Source organism: Bos taurus, chromosome 5, assembly GCF_002263795.3.
Source record: "Bos taurus isolate L1 Dominette 01449 registration number 42190680 breed Hereford chromosome 5, ARS-UCD2.0, whole genome shotgun sequence".
Classification (NCBI taxonomy): Eukaryota; Metazoa; Chordata; class Mammalia; order Artiodactyla; family Bovidae; genus Bos; species Bos taurus.
The window spans coordinates 49,869,473-49,892,128 of NC_037332.1; the positions used below are offsets into that span (position 1 = coordinate 49,869,473).

Here is a 22,656-nt window from a genome sequence, read left to right on the forward strand (position 1 = left end):
TTATCTTAACATATAATGCAGTCACATTGTAAGTACATTCATTACGATTTAACTCCATGTCCATCTTTTCTAGGACGAGTCCAAGGGAGGGAAGGAAAATCTTATCTTTCCTCACCATCCTTTCAGTCTTTCAACTAGACTTTGGCTACGTGTATGTGTGAGGCCACAATCTATGAGCAATGAGACACAGAAGTTAATTTCTGCCTTCTGAGTTTTCACGGATGCAGTTCTTGGTAACGTAGTGACTCAAGGATTTTCAAGAGTAATTCTGTTTAGTTTTTCTCCTTATGGTTTGAGTTGAGATCCTAACTTACAGCAAAAATTGTGATTGTCTTGTAACCACTGCTATAGCAACGCCATGAATTGTCAGTGAACCTAGGATTTTTAAAAAATCAACCAAAAACTCTCAGGAAACATAATAAAATTTCCTATTTATAGAAAAAACTCCCATCCTTACAGTAACTTGAATTAACCACAGTCGGAAAAACAACAAGCACTTCACTTGCTCCAGGGTTAGATGTCAAGTCTCCTGACTGTCCTGAGTCAGCAGTGATTGTGGAAAATGGAAAGGTGCTATGTAATATGCTATCTAGTTTGGTCATAACTTTCCTTCATCATGTATGGATGTGAGAGTTGGACTGTGAAGAAGGCTGAGCACCGAAGAATTGATGCTTTTGAACTGTGGTGTTGGAGAAGACTCTTGAGAGTCCCTTGGACTGCAAGGAGATCCAACCAGTCCATTCTGAAGGAGATCAGCCCTGGGATTTCTTTGGAAGGAATGATGCTAAAGCTGCAACTCCAGTACTTTGGCCACCTCATGCGAAGAGTTGACTCATTGGAGAAGACTCTGATGCTGGGAGGCATTGGGGGCAGGAGGAGAAGGGGACGACAGAGGATGAGATGGCTGGATGGCATCACCGACTCGATGGATGTGAGTCTGAGTGAACTCCAGGAGTTGGTGATGGGCAGGGAGGCCTGGCGTGCTGCGATTCATGGGGTCGCAAAGAGTCGGACAGGACTGAGCGATTGATCTGATCTGATAGGAGGTCTTAAAAAGGCCACCTGCCTCCTGCTTTTTTTCCTTAATTCAAAAGCACATGCAGATGTGCAGGGGAAATTGAAGCTTTATTCCTCAGGGGCTCATCATGTTCCCACTTTAGTTTTCAATTTACCCAGGTGTGATGTGAAAAGACTCTTTACAATCTGAGAAACTAACAAATGACAAAGATGGGGGGGGGGGGGGCGGTAGAACCAGAGGAGGAAGCTGAGGGCTACATGCGTTTTCTATACTCTTAGCTTAAATTGCCATGATTTGATGTCCATTTACAGGAACTGAGAGCAGTTATAAGAAAGGTAAAGATTTTAGGGAAATTGGGAGGAAATTAGCATCCAAATAGGCTAATCTAAAGAAGTTACAAAATTGCTTTGACTTTTCCAGAGATGGGTCCCAAAGTGTGGTTGCCATTCCAAAGCCTCAACACCCCCTGGGACCTTGTTAGAAAGGCAAATACTAGGGCTTGGGGTGGGGCCCAGCAAACTGCTGCAACAAGCCCTCCAGGTGATTCTGATACAGGCTCAGTGGTTCTACCAGAAGTCCTAACACCTCAAAAAGGAGCAACAGCAACAAACCTTAAGTAAATTTAGAGAACAGGCTTAAAGAGATACAATTTCTTTCCCAGCAGAAAATAAGACAAGGCAGGGCGTCTTTGTTGGGGAAGGAGCAAGGTGGGAGTAACAGGAGTTGAAGCAGCAATTTCTTATTCCCAAGAACAGAGCACTAAATATAGCAGGAGTATTCCAAATTAGGACATTTAAAATTCTTCTCCCCACGAATGCCTTTTCTATTGCATTCACAGAGGCAGTTCCACCATGACTTTTCTTATCAAGTTATCCACTGAGATAATACGGTAACAGTTTAACCTTAGTATATAATCCTGCATGCTCAGTCATGTCTGATTCTCTGCGACCCCACAGCTTAGCCCGCCAAGCTCCTCCATCCATGGGATTTTCCAGGCAAGAATACTGGAGTGGGTTGCCATTTCGTCCTCCAGGGGATCTTCTCTACCCAGGGATCGAACCCACGTCTCCTGTGGCTCCTGCACTGGCAGGTGGGTTCTATACCACTGAGCCACCTGGGAAGCCCCTAGTACATAATCATTGAACAACAAATACAGCCTTTTACTTTGATTAATACAAACTCTATTTATTAAGACAAAGATGGTAATCACTCTTCCTGGCTCTCTGGACATTTCAAGAGTGTGAATGGCATGAAATCTAAGCATTTCATCTTTATAAGGCAGCGTCCTTAGGCAGCTCTCTACAGAATTAGAACAGAGGTTTGAACCCTGGTGGCTCTATCATTTAGTAGCTGTGTGATCTTAGGGAAACTATTTCAAGTTTCTAAGTATTGAGTTTCGTCTTCCCCACCTGTAAGGTGACACTGATATGACCTCCCTCAAAAGGAACACACTGTAGATGTTAGCCACTAGCACTGTAGACACGAACAATATTAACTACAGGCAGTGTTTATACAGTAAGTCCCCAACATATGAACAAGGTCTGTTGGGAAAGCATATTTACAATTTATTTGCAGGTCCAACAAAGTTAGCCTACGTACCCAACTAACACACCAGACAATATAGTACTGTCCTGTAATAGGTTTATAATCCCTTTCACACAAATAATACATTAAAAAAAACACACAAAAATGTATTTTTAATCTTACAGTACAGCACCTTGAAATGTAGAATAGTAGAGTACAACAGCTGGCATACAGAGGCTGGCTTCAAGTGAACAGGCAAGAAGAGTTACTGACTGGAAGAGGGAGAAGTGGGAGGTGGCAGAGCTGAAGGGTCATCAGCAATAGGAGACGGAAGGCAAGCAGAAGTTTTACTCACGCCCGATGTTGAAGGCACAGGTTCTGGTTCCTTGCTGGAACCAGATACCCATTTGCATCTTTGAAAGTTCACAACTTAAAAGTTCGTGTGTAGGGGACTCACCGTACTGTAACCAGGCACTTTGCATCAGGAAACAAGCAAAACTCCAGACCCAGGCCTTTTTCTGATTCATTATGAAAGGAGTCTAGATCTTAGCTCAAAATAATCAAATGATGAAAGACTTGAAAGGCACAGTGAACAGATGTCGGTGAACACAGAGAAGAAATCAGACTGAAGTTGTCAAAGACATAAACTGCTGACGAGGGACATGAGATGAGTCTCTATCTTAGGTGTCTTGAGCAAGGGTGCTGCTCTGCTTAAAGAGAGGAGAGAAACAGACACACATACACACACTTTATCAACATATCCCATCTGGAAGAAAGTGAGAGGAGTATGCCTTTGACAGTAGCTAGAAAAAAACTATGGTTCTCTCCATTTGTTTGGCAGATTAATTTTTGGCAACCCTTAATGAACAAGGAGAACAGGTTAAAGGCAGAGCAACCTACATCTCTAGCTGCAATCATACTCATGAAGAAAACAGAGTTCATTATCTCTCAAGGTTTTCAAACAGTGATGATACAAGGAATTGTAACAAAGTGCCTCTTTGTAGGTAAAGGTCCTAGAAAGCCTATAAAAACAATTCTTTTAAGATTGGGTCCAGTATAGCTTCTGGTGATTGGCTATATATCTCTCATTGCTTTTCTAAAGAACCATTAAAATCCCCAGTTTTTAGTGTTTGCTTTGTAAAACTGAAGTCTGTTTAGTGATTTTAATCTCTCTGGAAATGAATGAGTTTTAAATTATTTAAGGAAAAAATCTGCCACTAATAAAGACAACAGCTTCGGGTATAGCAGTAGTAAATAACAGTCATTATTATAGTAGCTCATTTTTACTGAGCCCTTACTAACTGCCAAGAGCAGTGCTAAACTCAATATGTATGCACTGCTATATTTAAAATGGATTGCTGACAAGGACCTACTGTATAGCACAGGGAACTCTATTCAATGCTATGCGGCAGCCTGAATGGGAGGGGGCTTTGGGTGAGAATGGATACATGTATACGCATGGCTGAGTCCCTTTGCTGTCCACCTGAAACTATCACAACAACATCAACTGGCTATACTGCAATATAAAGTAAAAAATTTAAAAATAAAAAAAAGAGCAGTGCTAACTTCTTTTCAGGTACAATTTTATTTAATCCTCAAAACAATGCTTATAAAATAAATGTAATCATTATACTCATTTCCAAGTTAGAAAACTGAGGTTCCAGAAGAACCGTAATTTGAACTGCACTTATCCAAGGTATTAACCTCTCCACTGTGCTGCCTTTCTTAAAGGAAGCCCAATCACTGAAATTGATGAAGATTAAAAGTACAGAGGTGGCCACTGGTAAATGTCACCACTGTCCCATTCGAAGGGCAATCTTGTCTCTAAATCAACAAAGAACAACAAGTAACAGTAAAAGCCATTAAAGGGAAAAGACAGCTCTCTATACACTTCTATGGAATGGTGCCGACCAACATTACTCACACACAGGCCAGAGAACTGTCGGCTGCAGATCCACAATGAGATAAAGAGCTTGTGCCAAAACCTAAATCAACACATCACTAAGCACTGTTTAGTTTAGCTGACATTTGTGTGGAGCAAGACTTGCTGGATAAAGGAAGCAGGGCCATGATTTACCATATCTCCTCATGGACTGCTAATAAATGGTTCTGACCAGCCCTGGTCTACGGACCAACTCTGAGCAGCAACAATCTACTGTTGAATAAAAAGCAAGTCTACAGTAACTATCCTGCAAATGACCACATTTGTTCACTCAATAGGTAGGTAGGTAAATACTATGAACACAAATGCCAGTGATGCCACTGGAAGGGTAAACTGCAAATGATTTGAGAACTGCCATTTTTTGCCTTATCAGTTCTGTAGTTCAGCCAAAAACAAATTTTTATAACCATGAAAGTTATTTTTTTTTTATAAGAGTAACTGTTTTCTTTGTCTATTCTTACTAAGTATTTTTAAAAATTAACTAAAGCCCCTGGTGGCTCAGAGGTTAAAGCGTCTGCCTGCAATGCGGTTCGATCCCTGGGTCAGGAAGATTCCCTGGAGAAGGAAATGGCAACCCACTCCAGTATTCTTGCCTGGAGAATCCGATGGACAGAGGAGCCTGGTGGGCTACAGTCCACGGGGTCGCAAAGAGTCAGACACGACTGAGCGACTTCACTCACTCACTCACTCAACTAAAGTCCATACTTTATTTGGGATTCCCTTAGTTTTTAACTAATGGCCTTTTCCCGCTGCAGAATCCCATCCAGGATTTGGTCCTCAGGTCTCCTTAGGCTCTTCTTGTCTAGTAAATCTTTTACAATCTAAAGTTGATTACTATTGCTTCCAGAGCCAGAGTCCATAAAAATGGCAATACACCAACACTTTTTAAGCACTTACTATGTGCCGGTCAGTTTGTCTGTTCAATACTCTACTTGTTTTACCAATGCTCTGAGTGAAGTACTATTATTTCTATTTTATAGGCAAGGAAAGTAAGGCAGGATGAGAGGAAGTTATCTGCTCATAATCCAATAGCTGGAGAGTAGTTGAGGCAGGATTTGGACCCCAGGTCAGCAGTCTGATTTCTGAGGCTATGCTACAAACTACTATGCTATACAGAATACTTATAAATTTATGCAGGTATGTTTATTTCAGAGTGTTACGGTATCTGAAAATGGGACATTAGGAGAATGTCAGAAACTTCCAGAAGATGACTGATCACAAAGACAATAAAAGTCATTTTTATTGCGTTTGACAGTGCACAGGGATTTCTGTACATTATTTCACAATGTAATACCAAGACCAATGGAGGAAAAGAGATACCTAACAGAAAAGTGACTAAAAATGTTAACCTGACTAGGATGTAGAGTTCCCAGTCCCCAAAAAAGATATATTTATTTGTAGATTAGGTATTTGGAGAATACAGGAAAAATGTGTATCACTAAAACTCTGAATTTTATAAAAATACAGTCTGGAAATTTCTCAAACATGCACTTTTGGTGACACATTTGAGAGTTCCCATTAACATTTTTAAAACAATTGTAACTGAAGGTCAGTTAGAAATGGAGTGGCCATTTGAAAAAGCATTCACTAACACACTCTCTCTTTGTAGTAGGATACTCAGCAAACTTTTCTAAGGGAAATGAAATCTAACAAATTCTCCTTTCTAAAGTCTCACACTTCACCAGCTTTCTGTGCCATATTTTTACTAGGGAATGCATCCACTGTCTGTAATGATGAAAAGAAAGGTGAAAGCTGAGCACAGCACAGAAATGAGAGCAAATTATTCAAGTCAGGAGTCAGCCCAGAAAACATTCCACTTTTCTAGGGCTGCTTAAGGAGCCTTCTAAAGAGCTGCTCTCTTTACCCACCTGTCCTTCTCTCTCTGTCCCCTGAAGACAGGGAGCAGGCAGCTCACTGCAGCAACGGCCACACCTTTGGCTCTGAGTTCCAGAATTACTGCTGGTGTTTGTGGGTTATAATTTGACTGAACTGTTGTACATCATCAATATGTGCACAAGGAAAAGCCATCACTGATCCTCAAAGAGAACTGTTCATCGGACACTGACAAGAAATCAAAATATGCCACAAAGCCATGACATATGGAAAATAAGATGAGTAGAATGACTTCTTTCTACTCTCTCTTCTTTGGTAAATAACGTTGGCAGTCGTTGGCGGCTTACTTTCATTTTTCAAATACGCTACATTCACAGCCAGACTAAAATCTGGACGTCCTCAGAGGTCAAAAATTCCTAACTTATATAAGATAAGCAGACACCTATTGTTCTATCTTAACTGCTGGAGGTCTGAGGGAGAGAACTGTTTTTGTAAGCTGCACCTTCAGAATAATAAAAGCAAATAACATAAGGACAAAAGTCCAAAGAAAGGTCTTCCACAGATCAACTGAGAAGGAGTTAGAAATGACAGCCCAGAAACTGGGACACCAAGCACTTTAAGAACTGCTGGACTCTGTGGGAGAGGGAGAGGGTGGGAAGATTTGGGAGAATGCCATTGAAACATGTAAAATATCATGTATGAAACGAGATGCCATTCCAGGTTTGATACACGATACTTGATGCATGGGGCTAGTGCACTGGGACGACCCAGAGGGATGGTATGGGGAGGGAGGCGGGAGGAGGGTACAGGATGGGGAGCACATGTATACCTGTGATGGATTCATTTTGATATTTGGTAAAACTAATACAATTATGTAAAGTTTAAAAATAAAATTAAAAAAAAAAAAAAAAAAAAGAACTGCTGGGACTTTGTAAACGCTCCTTATGCTACATTGGCTATTCTGCTGTGATGCCAAGAAGGCTAGAGGGTGCTACCTTTTCTAGGAAGCCTGAATTATTACAGGTCACCGCAGCCAGCTCTCGACTAGAACTCCAAGGGATAAAATGGTAGAAGTAGCTCTGAAAGAAAAGGAAAGCTGTTACCTGCAAACTCCAGGAATGAAAGACCAGACTCTGCATGATTAACAACAGAAGCAAGAGCTCAGTTTTCCAGCAGCATCTCAAGATTATTCAGAAAAGTGTGGATGTTTTCATGTGCAGCCCATATCAAAGCCTTTCATTGATCCTCACTACACATTTTCATCCCTAAAATCCACATATCCTGGATTTTTCCATGTGCAGACATATACTTATACATGAAGACCTTGAAAGTGTTAGGATAACATTATTTGCTCTCCTCTTCAGTGTATGGATCTTGGGTTATAAGCATCATTCTAGAGGGCAGGGATTAAACCCCTATAATTCTCTTTAGGAAAAAACAGACTGAGTCTTCCCAGTAACTTGACCTATATATATTTTTGGGTTCTCTTCCTAAAACAGAACTTGATATTGAATGAATTAAAAATAATTGTATGAAAGTTACTGAGAGTAGATTTAAAAGTTTTCATCACAAGAAAAAATATTCTATGTGTGGTGATATACTTACTGTAGTGCTCATTTGGAAATATTTACAACTACAGAATCATTATGTTGTACACCTGAAACTGTGCTGTGCTTAGTCGCTCAGTTGTGTCTGAGTCTTTGAGACCCCATGGGCTGTAGCCCTCCAGGCTCCTCTGTCCATGGGATTCTCCAGGCAAGAATACTGGAATGGGTTGGCATGCCCTCCTCCACACCTGAAACTAATATACTATTATATAATGTTATAATATCATAATGTCAATATTAATATAATGTCAATTATATCTCAATAAAAAATGTAATAAATTGATGGGCTTGGAATTCCCTGGTGGTCCAATGGTTAAGAATCTACCTGCCAATGCAGGGGACATGGGTTTGATTCCTGGTGCAGGAAGATTCCACATGCCACGGGGCAACTAAGCTCGTGCGCTCCAACTACTGGAGCCTGTGCTCAGTAACAAGAAAAGCCATCACCATGAGAAGCCTGAGCACTGCAACTAGAGGATAGGCCATGTGCAGCAACAGAGACCCAGAGCAGCAAGAACAAATTAATTAATTTTTAAAAACCGATGGGCTCAAAAAAAAAAAAAAAAACCTATTGAATAATTGACTTCTGCTTCCTACAGTATACTGTAAATTTAGATAGATAGCCCTGACTTTTCTGATTGAAATTAAAACACTAGATAAAATATTTTTAAAATATGATTTTAACCACATCACCAGTTTTCATATAAGTAAGGAATTTTAAAAGCCTCCAACAAGATGAAGTCAGTATAAAGCAGGTCAAATGATAACAAGTGCTATGGAGAGAGAGAACGCAAGAGAAGGAAGATGGGAAGAGCCACAGGAGGTTGAGGCTTCTGATCTTAAACAGCATGGTCAAGAAAAATATTTCAAAAGATCAGTATAATCAGACCATGTTCTATAATGACAATGCAATTAAGTTAGAAATTAGTAACAAAATGATAAATGAAATAACTTTGTATCTGAAAAATTTAAAACACTTTTAAACAGACTATGAGTCACAGAAAAAAATCACAATAGAAATTAGAAAGTACACAAAACCGAAAGATAAGAAAAACACTACATGTAAAATTTTTAGAGATATACATTCAGTTCAGCTCAGTTCAGTCACTCAGTCATGTCCAACTCTTTGTGACCCAATGGACTGCATGCCAGGCCTCCCTGTCCATCACCAACTCCCAGAGTTTACTCAAACTCATGTCCATTGAGTCGGTGATGCCATCCAACCATCTCATCCTCTGTCGTCCACTTCTCCTCCCGCCTTCAATCTTTCCCAGCATCAGGGTTTTTTCAGACAAGTCAGCTCTTCGCATCAGGTGGCCAAAGTATTGGAGTTTCAGCTTTAACATCAGTCCTGCCAATGAACACCCAGGACTGATCTCCTTTAGGATGGACTGGTTGGATCTCCTTGCAGTCCAAGGGACTCTCAAGAGTCTTCTCCAACACCACAGTTCAAAAGCATCAATTCTTCTGTGCTCAGTTTTCTTTATCGTCCAACTCTCACATTACTACATATAAAATACCAATAAGTAAACAAGGACCTACTGTATAGCACAGGGAACTATATACAGTATTTTATAATCTAAAATGGAAAAGGATCTAAAAAAGAAAAAATATATATTTTTATATATTTAACATATATATTCAGTTTTTATATAACTGAATCATTTTGCTATACATCTGAAACTACCACAACACTGTATATCAACTATACTTTTAAAAAAAAAAGAAAAGCTACATATGCTATCCTCTTAAATTGAACAATAAACATGGAAAAATAATCTTAGAGGAAATTTTATTACCTTACATGTTTACATTATAAAAAGTAACAACTTGGAAAATAAATAAGAATTTTAAAAAGGATCAGCAAATAATGCTCACAAAAAAAGTAAAAGGAAGGGAATCATAGGGAGGAAATATACTAACAAAATAGAAAACAAATATACAATACAGTAAATCAAAGAAGTATAAAACTAGTTCTTGGGAAAGACTAATAAACACACCTCTGGCAAGGTCAATCATGGAAAAAAGGGAGAAGACACACATATAAACAATTGTTACCAACAGAAAAGAAATATAACTGCAGATGCTGCAGAGATTAAAAAGGTATGAGAATACAATAAACAATTTTATGTCAATAAATTAGAAAATCTGTAAATTCAAAAGCAATGGCGTTTTTTTTCCTTGATGAAAATACTAGACCTAGATGACTTTAGTAAATATTTAAGAGTCACATAGTTCCAGTCTTACATGAATTCCTCCAGAGAACAGTAAAAGGAAATGATCTGTAGCTAATTTCAAACACTTCAAAAAAATAAATTACTCTCAGAAATTACTCAGACTGCAATGCAGTAATTATATTTTTTAAAAAAGATATAAATAGCCTCACTTTTTTTAAAATGTAAAGTCATATTTCTTTATACCTCATAGGTAAGAAGGAACCATTGTAACAAATTCAGAATACTCAGAACATAATTTTAATAAACTCCACAAAATCAAAATTTGCTAGATGAAGCAAAAACAGTATTTTAAGGGAAATTATCATAAATATTTATTAGGGGAGAAGAACAGATGCCTTTCTTAGGAATAACGCTTTTGTTAGAAATAACATTTACATTAGAAAAAAAAATGCATTGTCTTAAATGCTTATAATAGCAAAGAAGGATAGAAACAATGAGCTTGAAAGCTACTAGGAATAAAACTACCAAATGACTCAACAATCCCACTACTGGGCATATACTGTGAGGAAATCATAATTGAAAAAGATACATATACCCCAGTGTTCATTGCAGCACTATTTACCATAGCTAGGACATGGAAGCAACCCAGATGTCCATCAACAGATGAATGGATAAAGAAGTTTTGGTTCATACATGCAATGGAATATTACTAAGCCATAAAAAGGAACACATCTGACTCAGTTCTAAAGAGGTGGATGAACCTAGATCCTATTATATAGAGTGAAGTAAGTCAGAAAGAGAAAAGAGAAGAGAAAAGAAAAAAACATTGTATATTAATGCATATATATGGAATCTAGAAAGATGGTACTGATGAACCTATTTAGAGAACAGATCTGTAGATACAGTGGGAGAAGGAGAGGGTAGGACAAAAAGAGAGGAGCACTGAATGAATCTGCTGAATGACACAGAGACCTCAAATCTGGTGCCCCTTGACTACCTAGAGGGGTGGGATGGGGTGGGAGGTGGAAGGGAGGTTTAAGAGGGAGGGGAAATGTGTATACCTATGGCTGATTCACCTTGATATAAGGCAGAAACCAACACAATCTGCTGCTGCTGCTACTGCTAAGTTGCTTCAGTCGTGTCCGACTCTGTGCAACCCCACAGACAGCAGCTCACCAGGCTCCCCAGTCCCTGGGATTCTCAAGGCAAGAACACTGGAGTGGGTTGCCATTTCCTTCTCCAATGCATGAAAGTGAAGAGTGAAAGTGAAGTCGCTCAGTCCTGTCTGACTCTTAGCGGCCCCACGGACTGCAGCCTACCAGGCTCCTGCATCCATGGGATTTTCCAGGCAAGAGTACTGGAGTGGGATGCCAATTGTAAAGCAATTATCCCCCAATTAAAAATAAATTTTAAAAAATTAAAAACAAATGAGATGTATGTCCAACTGAAAAAAACAGATAAAGAACAGAATAAATCTGAAAAAAATTTAAAGGATGATAATAAAGATAAGAGTAGAAATCAATATGAGAAAAGAAAAAACAACAAAAATAGACAACCCCCTTTCAAGATTCAGCAAAGAGATGAGATAAAAATAAATATTTTAAAATAATATTTTATTTTTTATTTATTTAAAATTTTTATTTGTTAGCCATACCACATGGCTTGTGGGATCTTAGTTCCCTGAACAGAGATTGAACGTGGGCCCTCACAGTGAAAGCTTCAAGTCCTAACCATCGGACTGCCAGGGAATTCCCTAAAATGGTATTTTAAATTAAATAGAAATCGGCCCTTATTTCAAAAATATACTATCATCAACATTATGTCAATGTATCTGAAAACATACAGAAAATGGAGACGTCTTTAGAAAAATATAACTTATCAAAACTGACTTCAGAAGGAATAAAAAGAATAAATAATACTATCACTAATAAAACTAAAGCTTAACTGCTGGTAAGCAGTTAAAAGTTCTTCACACAAAGAAAATAACTAGACTCAAATAAGCAGTTTTACGGACCTTTCAAGAGAAGGAATATTCCAAAATTTCAAAATCTTCCACAAAATAGAGAAGCAATACTCTCCAATGCATTCTGTGAGTATAAGTGGAACAAGAACCCGATAAGGACAGTGTCCGAAAGCAAAGCCATGGGTCTATTTTGTTTCAGGATTTAGAGACAAAAACCAACCAACCAAGCAAAAAACAATAAAAAAAAACACTTCCTCCTAAAAACCTAAACTAAATACTGGCAAACTGAATGCAACTATTTACATATATAATACAATGCTGAAGACAGGTTTAATTCTGGAATACAGAGATGACTTAATATTAAAAACTCTATAAAGATTTCTCATTACATTAACTGATTAAAGAACAAAAAATAATATCAATAAATGCAAAAAGAAAAAAGGTAACTTTCAACGAACTATTAATGATTAAAACTTCAAGTAAACAGAGAATATGTGAGATCTTACCTAACCTGATGAGAATATCTATAACAAAACGAAAACAATCATTATCCTTTATGGGGGAAAAAAGGCTTGAAAACACTCCCTTTAAATCCAGGACAAGAAAAGAATGCCAATTCACTACATTTATCAACTTCATACTCAAAATTCTGCCTAGGGCAAAAATAGAAGAATAAATTAAAGCCAAAAGGATTGGGAAGGAGGAAATGTAATTGTCTTCATTTGCAAATAATAAGATTTTGTAACCAAAATATGAACAAATTATTTGTAATAATAATAAACTAGTAAGGCGGCTGGATATAAGACTTTTATACAGAGGTAAATGGCATTTCTGCACACTGAACTGAACAGAAATGGCATTTCTGCACACCAGAAACAGTTAAAAAACAATTTTAAAAGAGACATCATATACAGTAAGAAAAGTGAAATAAATCTAACAAAAGACATAGAAGATATAAAACTTTATAGTAAGATATTTAAAAATAACTAAATAAATGCAGAAATATTCATATTCATGTGTAAGTAGAATTTATAATCTAATATAAAGATGCCCATTCTCTGCTAATTGCTCTATAATTTCACAGTTTTAATCAAACTGCCAATGGACTTCCCATGGAAGGAAAACTGATTCTAAAATGCACATGAAAGAGAAAGGATCAAGATCACCAAGATACGTTTGAAACGGTATAAGGAAGGAGAATTCGGCCTACCAGACATAATATAAATTATTCACTAAATTGTAAATAATTATTAGAAAATATTTCTCCATACCATAAAATGTTCTTCAAACACCTGTGTTAATGACTTCACGTGTGTAAGTTAGCTAATCACTCCCAAGTAGAATTTAGTTAACTATTCTCCACTGTTGGACATTTAGATCGTTTCCAGCTTTGCGACTTTTCTAAAGATGTTACATTTGAGTTCAATTTAATTTTGTGATAATACTTGATTGTCAGACACCCTAGATAATTCTATGATGAACATGTTGGTTATACTATAAAGGAATAATAATTCAAAATGATTACTTTATTCATTCAATTAATGTTTAACAAAGCTCTATTGGAGATGTGGGAGATAATAGACAATAATTTTTAATATCAAACTGTTCTCTGTTATGTCGGTTCTATCGCAATAAAGCTGGAAAAAGCAGAGTGCTCTCATAAGCAAAAGCAAATGAACAGTTATATGCAAAAAAACTCATTTCTACATTGATTTTATTTATTTATTTATTTTATTTATTTGGCTGAGCTAGGTCTTGTTGCAGCTTGCAAGATCGTTGGGGCATGCAAACTCAGCTGCAGCATTTGGGATCTAGTTCCCTGACCAAGGATGGAACCTAGACTCCCTGCATTGGGAGCATGGAGTCTTAACCACTGGACAACCAGGGAAGACCCTCTATAATGATTTTAAAACAAAATATTTCGCTATGAAATTAAGTCAGAGACTTTATTGGACATTATAAGAATGCTTTTTGTCACAGGACTACAGTTTTCATTTTCCATTTGGCATCATTAAGCTGGGTGCAAGCTCAGTCATATGGGACTCTGTAACCCAATGGACTGTAGCCCACCAGGCTCCTCTGTCCATGGGATTTCCCAGGCAAAAATACTGGAGTGGGTTGCCATTTCCTCCTCTAGGGGATCTTCCCGATCCAGGGATCGAACCCACCTCTCCCGTGTCTCCCGCGTTCCAGGAGGATTCTTTACTTCTTGAGTAATCAGGGAAGCTCATTTGGTATTATTAAAGGAAGAGAATATTTTAAACAAAAGTTGTAAGTAAACACATGGCAGCCTAGGGAATGTGCTTCTCGGCTCCGTTATATGTACTTGGATAAAAAGCAATGGCACAATAAAAAAAAAGAAATCCACCTTAGAAGGAGCTGGGCATCCCTCTGGTTTGCCTAGTACATATCCCTTTTTAATTTCACCATGAAACTCACTCTATTCTAAGTGTACAGAGCACTTTATTAGAATGGCTTATAATCGCCCACTTTGGGATCTATTTAGGCAGCAGATTGGTGATTATGTATTTGAATTTCAAAAAGCTTATCCAACTCAGAATATAAAAAGAAGCAGTTGAAACTAAAGAAAATAAAAGTTAAACAGATAACAAAGCCTAATTTTTAAAGACTATTCATTAGTGCCAAGTCTGTAATAAAGGCTTTCTACAAATCACCTCACAGAAGCCTCACAAAGGTAAGGAAGTAAGTACTACTATCAATATTATCCCCATTTTACAGATGAAGAAATTGACTAATAGTGGTCAAATGTATCATTAGTGGCAGGACTGAGTGGCTAACACCAAAGTTTCTGCTCTTTGCATGTTCTGTTTCTTCCCATCCTGAGGTATCAGCACATGAGCACAAATATGCTGTTAGTAAACTAGAAGGTAACTTGGGACCAACAAATAAAAACACCTTCAAGTAACAAAAATGTCTTCAAGGAACTGTCTCTAATATCAGTTTCTGACTTCAAACTACTAAAACAAAAAGAGACGGAGTGATTAGACATACAGTCTACTCGGCTTTTGTTTTTTTAATCTTAATTCTCAGTGGTATAATTTGAAATAAAAATAAGTAGCATAAAAAAGGGTTTGGTCAGTCCACAAAGTAGACTCTCAACTGGACCAGAGCTGAGGATGTAGGGGTTCCTGACCTATTTATCTCAGCTTATATAATGGTTTCAATATAATGGTTAGAGCTCAGATTTATCATCCCATAGCATATGCCAACCCTCACTGTATTTCAGAAGAACATGCTTTGCTTAAAAATTTCTCCAGAACTATTCAAGATATTTTCAAATTCATGAAACTAATCAAGTTTTCTGGACAATCTAAGAGGTCTTATTGCAATGGCTGCAATTAGCATGACCAAAATTTTAACTGTGTTACAATTGTACATATTCACCTATTTTTTCCCCTTGATCTCAAAGGCATGATGTGAAGCTACCGCCTGGGCACTGTGGTTTCTTGAAATGATCTTGGTGAAAAATAATTTTTTTTAGTTGCTGTTAATCACTTGAATTAACTCCTCCTGTTAATAGATAAAAGAGTTGTTCTCTCTTTCATCTAGCTATGATTTCTTCAACAGATGTAAAGTCTAAATAGGTAAGTGTTCTATCTCCTACTCTACTTTGTGAGGAATCTAAAAGCAAACCAAAACTTGGTTTGGTTTGCTACTGAAAAGCCGAGGACCTGGGTTCCGTCCCACGTATATTATGATTAATTGTGCAACTGACATTATGCCTCCTTATACTGTATAAGTAGGCTGGACAGGAAATGTTTAAAGTCCTTCCCAGCTATAAAATTTTAATTCACAATTTAAACTGGTATTTTCTATTGCAAGCTAAACGAAAGAACAGTAGACGTAGACACAGGTTCCGTATGAGTGACAGAACCACTTTTAATTTCCCCACTGAAACCTATCACATGATGTGAGGTCCTATCAAATTGAATTGGCAATTTCTTATGCTCCATCTGCCACCAAAATGTACTATTTGTAGTTCAGGCAGCAGGGTGGTTAAAGAACAACAGATTTTCTTGGCACTTCCTGCACATATGGCATGTAGATGAGAGTACGAGATTATCCCTTGGAAAATACTGCAAATAATAGCTGTCAATTCTTAGCAACGAACAACACGCATTATTAAAAACAAACACAACTTCCCATCCATGAGTTCCACCTCATAAAATGTGTCTTTTGATTCTTCTGACTCCCATAGGTGAACCCATATTTTTTATATGGACTCTATAATATTTCTGCTGCAGAATTCAAAAATTACTATATCTCTGAAATCCACAGATAATCCTCAACCTTCTGCTAGCCACTGGTGATCTTTTCCACTGCTAAGTTTTTTGCCAGAGATGCTAAAAGTAGTGTAGTCGACCGGTTTGAGTTTCATATATTTTTCCAGACAAACTTGCTTTTTAAGGCCCCACACAAACAAGAGATTAATTTCTCTGGATTCTAAGTCTTTGGGAAATTGACCAACATGCATGAAATAATCCTTCTCCTCCTAACACATGCAAATTATTGCTTGGGGTCCTTTGGTCCTTGATTTACACCTATCTATTCCTTTAACTCATAATCTCCAATTCTTCCCCCTCTTACAATCCTGTGCTCTACTTTTCTGAACGTGATTTTATTATTTTTTCTGTATTCTCTATGTGAATGAATACATGAGTGCTCAGTCATGTCTGACAGCCCGCCAGGTTCCTCTGCCATACAATTTTCCAGGCAAGAATACTGGAGCGGGTTGCCACCTCCTACTCCAGGGGATCTTCCTGACCCAGGGATCGAACCCACCTCTTCTGTGTTTTCAGCACTGGCAGGTGGATTCTTTACTACCACTCTACCTGGGTATTACACTTTAATTCCCTGAGAACTCAGATACGAATTCATTACGAAAAAAGTTAAAGCAAAGGTGACTCTCCCATACATGGAAGTCATCCAGAGAGTTCAATATATGTGGCTTTATTCGGAAGAGACCTGTTAAGAGTCTTCTCTTAATGAGGCCAATACAGCTAGGTTTTCCTCCAGCGATAGAATGAGCCATCTGTCTTTTGTTTACCATCAGATGAAATATCTGCTAGAACTGAGGGAGTTGGTTGTTCTCAATCCACCTATCTTTAACTAGTGGACTAGCATTCTGCCAGGGTGAGACCCTCAACCTTAAAGAGGGACTCAGGAAAAGAAACGGAAAACCAGGATCCTACCTCTGAAACTATTCTTAATGAGGGACCTATTCTCACTTCACAGACAGCAGGCCTCAGGCACTATTTAACTCTCATTTCTCTCTCACTGTCTTCTTCATGTTGCCTAGTAAGTTCAGGCGAATTTGTGCCATTCAAAGTGCATATGGTCCAATTCCATTGTATTTCCCTATTCCCATATTTACATATGGATATAAGGAGCTGGTATTAGGGGCAACGAGATCAAACCAGTCAGTCCTAAAGGAAATCAACCCTGAATATTCACTGGATGGACTGTAGGGGAAGCTTCAATACTTTTGCCACGTGATGCAAAGAGCTGACTAATTGGAAAAGACTCTGATGTTGGGAAAGGTTGACTGCAAAAGGAGAAGGGGGAGGCAGAGGATGACGCGGTTAGATTATGTCACCAACTCAATGGATAGGAATTTGAGCAAACTCTGGGAGATAGTTAAGGACAGAGGAGCCGGGTGTGCTGCAGTCCACGGGTGGGAAACAACTTGGCACCTGAACAACAACAATCAATAGAATACAGCAACAGTGATTCTGGAACTTCTGGGGCCAGGTGGTGAGAAGCTTTGCGGCGTCCCCCTGGGTATCTCAGACCCAGTTATCATAAGAAGTGCAGTTGTCCTGATAATGGTGTGTGTGAAAAGCGGAAGATAACAGTTCAGCCCATGGGGTCATAAAGAGCTGGATATGACTTAGCGACTGAACAACAACAGTAAGGATCTGGGTTAGACACAGGATGTGTAAATACTGCAGAGGAAGTAGATGAACTTTGGACACAGGCCCTGATGAGAAAGGTAGTTCAGGTGTAGAAAGCAGTCCTAAAGCTGTCTGAGGACTCACAGGTGATTGAGGAGGGTTGAAGGGAATAGAGAGATCACTTTTTATGGGTCGCAATTTGTTCCAAAAATAATTTTCACCATGTTCATAATTTTTCCTTGGATTTGATGGACACATTTTAAACACAGGAACATATCCTGTTTTATTGATTTTTAAACCAATGTTGAGGGCCTAAACTCTCAAAGTATATAAGTAACCATGTAACTATAGAATTTATTAATCATGAGAATATTTTTCAGATAAGAACTTGATCATGAACAAACAACCTTAGAGCAGAAATAAAGAAACCAATTCTTAGAAGTACATGCTGCCAGTCAGCGCTGCAGATAGCACAAAATCCAGACTGCCACCCCTTGAAGACTTGCCACAAAGAGCCATGCGGAAAAACTGTACAGAGAAATGGTGATTGTGAACAGGAGTTCTACCTGAGAAAGGCTGTTGGATTTGTTAAGAAAAGAAAGGTTATGCTCATTAGAAAGTTTATCTGTCTCTAAGCAAATAATTACTTCTCTGCTAAAATAACTTCCATGTCAATGTAACCAGTTCCTACAAGCATACATTATCTTAACTGCAAGCCGATAAAAATCTGTGTTTCCTGAAGAGTGTTCATCTTAACTCCATTACTGGAGTCAACCTAAAGGAAATGTAAGTCCCTGGGCTTGCATATTGTGTTTGCCTCTAGTCATAAGTTGGTCCAGATTCTCACTGATTGACAGAGGGTTTCCCTTCCAGGTCCTTTCACTGGACTCCAGGCATTTTCACAACTTGACCACACAAAAGAACTCCCAGGCTGCTCCTGCCTTTCCCAAGACAAGTACAGGAATGCCTTTCTCTGCAGCCCTTTCATAAGATTGTGTCTGTACAAACACAGGTGTCTACAAAGCAATTTTTATCAACTTTGCATTGAATATTCCAAAGAACAGCAGTAATCTCAACACTCCATCCATTGTCTCAATGGATGGTAAAAGCTACCAGTGATAGAGGAAGAGGAAAAAATAAACAACAAATAAATGTTTATTAAACACTTCATCAGCAACACAAAATACTTGTACCAGAGAGAAAATATATATTTTAAACCGCAATACACATTAAGTAAAAATGCCATAATCAACCATAACTAGATTCCTTCATTAGGTGACCATGTAAATGGTCAAACTACTACTCAAACATTCAAACCTTCATTTTACATGCAAGTGGCCTCCAGCAAATGATAAAGCAATATTCCCGTGTGAGTGTGAAAGATGGCACTGAATTCCGGCCCATTATAGAGGAAGAGTCAGATTCCACTAGTCCTTTCTTGGTTTAACTGCCAGGCTTTTAGGGAGCTGTTTTATAGAAGGGGGACTCGCCCTGATAAATGAGTGATTAGTGCAAATGTCGCCAATTTCCTGCACTCAAGGAAGCTCTAGACCACTAAGGGTCCAGACTTCAGAAAAATGACTCCTTAAAAGAAAAAAAAAAAATTACATGACAATGTATCAATGGCTGTGACAATGGTATATTCTTAAAAAAAAAAAAAAAAGATGCTGGTGTTGATAACTGGGGGGGAACCTCTGCTGCTGCCTACCTCCTATGTAAGTTGCCGGCTGAAGGTGGTTAATTTAAAGCCAGTTCTCCCCTATTGGAGGTGGCGAGCGGGCAGCGGGGGAGAGCCACCGGGTTTCCAGCTCCCCGTGGACCTGACGGGACTGGGACTGAGCCTGGCTCGCACGAAGCCCCGGATGGCTCAACCAGGCGCTCCAGTTGTCTCTCACCACCTTCCTCCAACGCAGACCCCCAAGTTAGAAAACGCAACTCCCGGAGCACAATGACAAGAAAGCACACAAAAGGAGCCAGGCAGCCGCTCCCATCCGTACCTTTGACTTGACTTTCATACTCGGCGATGATCTCTTTGTCCTTTTTGAATCTGCTCGGAGTGGACATTATCCAGCTGTTCTGGGTTTGCTTTCAATGGGCAAGTTCTGTAAGGGGTCACCGACCAGTCAGTCTCCTCGGAGAAGCAGAGAGTTGTACTCCCAAATGCCGGGAACCCAGAAGCAGCACCGACGGGAGGGAGAGGAGGAGGAGGAGGAGGGGAAAAAAAGGAGCGAGCCGAGAACTAGATTAACCCGGGCGCTGGCACCATACTCTCGGGATCGAGCTGCCGTCGGCGATGCGGAGGGGAGCCCAGGGCTCGGGGCCGGAGAGGCCCGGCGCGCCGGCGAACTCCAGCGGGCGAGTGGCGGGGGGCGTCTCCCTGCCCACCCCACCCGGAGCCCGGCCACTTCCTCTACAGCCGCTGGGCGGACGCGGGGATAGCGCCGGCACTCCGCACCATTGTTAGCCACCCGCACGGGGAGCGTGGGGCAGGGCCAGCCGGGGAGGGCGGGCGCCGCGACCCTCCCTTCCTGCTCAGCCGCCCGCTCCGGCGCTCAGGGGTCCCGCCCGGGCTGGGGATGCTGCTGCCGCTCCTCCGTCTGCACACACGGCTGCTACTGCCCCGGGCAGGGTAGAGGAATCGCGATCCTAAAACGAGTCCAGGGCGGCCGCCGCGAGGGCGGCTAACGCGCTGTAAGAACGCGTCCTGGGCGCAGCCCCGGCGGAGTTTAGGTTTCCACCGCCGGCGCCTCGCGGGGCCTCCGCCTCCTGGGCCACGGTGCACCGAGACTGCCTCTTTCTCCCGGTCCCCCTTGCAGCTGCTGCCCCCAGGAGGCCGCAGGCTACCGGCACACCCTCACGCGCCCCTGGAGGAGCCGCGCCCCTGGCGGCCGCAAAGTTGCAGGCGCGCTCACGGCCCGCGGCTCCCCGGCGTCTGGGGAGCGAGCTGCGGGCGGCAGCGGCCCGGGCGGCCGCGCCGGGCTCGGCGAGGCGGGGCAGGGCTCGCGGGAGGGGCCCGACCGACCTCTCTTCTCCACCCTCGCCCCGCTCCTCCCCACCGGCGCGGTAAGCAAGCGCGGCGCTTCTCCAGGAAGATGGATGCCTCTTGTGGCCAACCGCAGCCCGACCCTGCGTACCGAGCCCGGCGGCCGTGGGCGACGCCCCCAGCGCCTCCCCGGCTTGCGCTGCCCCAGCCGCTGGAAAACCCCACCCGACCGGTGGGCAGTCTTCGACCCGGGGTGAGCGCTGTGGTGGGGCTCTTTTGAGTCCAGTGGGGAAAATCAGACTTTGGATGTCTCCATGAACGAATGGGATATTACTCCCAACCCCAGTAGGAACACTGGAGTCTGAATTGTCTTGGATGTTAAGAATCAAAAAAAAAAAAAAAAGCGAAGCTATTCGATCAGGCAGAGAAACATATCCATCTTGAGCACCATATTCTCCCCATCCTAAAAGTAGCTAGAGAACGTCAGCATGGTGGGAAAGGCGTGGTGGGGAAACAGGTAGTACTTAAGATGTCTGTAGGTTTTGGCGGACACATTTAGCGTTTGGGACCTTCTCCACTTCCCAGGGGCTCAGGGGTAAAGAATCCGCCTGTCTATGCAGGAGATGAGGGTTCGAACCCTGAGTCGGAAAGATCTGGAGGAGGAAATGACAACCCACTCCAGTATTCTTGCCTCGAAAATTTAATGGACAGAGGAGCCTGGTGGGGTACAGTCAACAGCATGGCAAAGAATTCGATATGACTGAGCACGCACGCACACCGTCCTTCTCCAGTATTATAGGCCTGATTTATCAAAGTGATTTGTCCAAAGGCGTGTCCATATCAAATGGTGCTAGATCTAAAGAGAGTAGGGACTTTGAGACTTTATTCATTCTTGTATCCAGTGATAAGATTTCTTACTGTGGGCCAACCACCAAATAAGAACTAGGGACTCAGACAGTAGAATTCTGCCCTAAAAGGTCTCAAGATCTATTGTTGTATAAATAAGTAATTACAGGCAGTACTGTAGAGCTGTAAGAGAGCTACTCCCTCTTTGGGAGCCTTGAGGAAAGAAAAATGCACCGAATAAAAGGCTGGGGGAGAAAGTCTTCCCAGAGAAGAGATATTTGAACTGGATTTAAAGGGTGAGTAGTAAGTAGTTTGCCACCTTAGAGAGAGAAAGTGTTGCATTTCAGGGAGAAGGAAAATCCTACTCTGGGGGAACTGCAAATGAGATACAGGATGCCCTCCTCTGAAATACCAGATCTTTGACAGTAGGCGAAAATTATTAAAAAAAAAAAAAAAAGTAAAACATGTGTTTCAAGTGAGTGCGTGCACATTGTTTTTAGTTATATAGCTTTTTTAAATTTAATTTTTAGGCAAATCTTTTTACATTATAACAACAGAATAGAATGTAAGGAAAAAGTGAAAAAAATCTATTCTTGGACACAGTTCTGCAGACAGCAGTGAGCCTTTTAAGTAGAGAAGTGTCATGATCACATACATGTTTTATAAGGGTAACTGTTGGCAGCGTGGAAGGATCAGTTGGCCAGGAGGGTAGAGAGACCAGAGGCAAGTATACTTTGGCAGTCAGTTCAGTTCAGTCGCTCACTTGTGTCCGACTCTTTGCCACCCCATGGACGGCAGCATGTCAAGGCTTCCCTGTCCATCACCAACTCCTGGAGCGTACTCAAGCT

General features: G+C 40.6%; 1 protein-coding gene across 3 annotated transcripts in view; it reads right to left on the reverse strand.

Moving 5' to 3' along the window:
• The window catches only part of SRGAP1 (SLIT-ROBO Rho GTPase activating protein 1), a 312,110-nt gene extending 291,425 nt beyond the window's left edge, over positions 1-20,685 (reverse strand). For 2 of the 3 annotated variants that reach the window (XM_005206653.5, XM_059886612.1), the window contains exon 1: positions 19,977-20,685. In XM_005206653.5, coding sequence (XP_005206710.1) covers positions 19,977-20,043 — 67 coding nt within the window. In that variant the 5' untranslated portion in view covers positions 20,044-20,685. The remainder of the gene's footprint in view (positions 1-19,976) is intronic. The other variant, NM_001205668.1, reaches the window with a different exon arrangement.
• Positions 20,686-22,656: the final 1,971 nt, after the last annotated feature.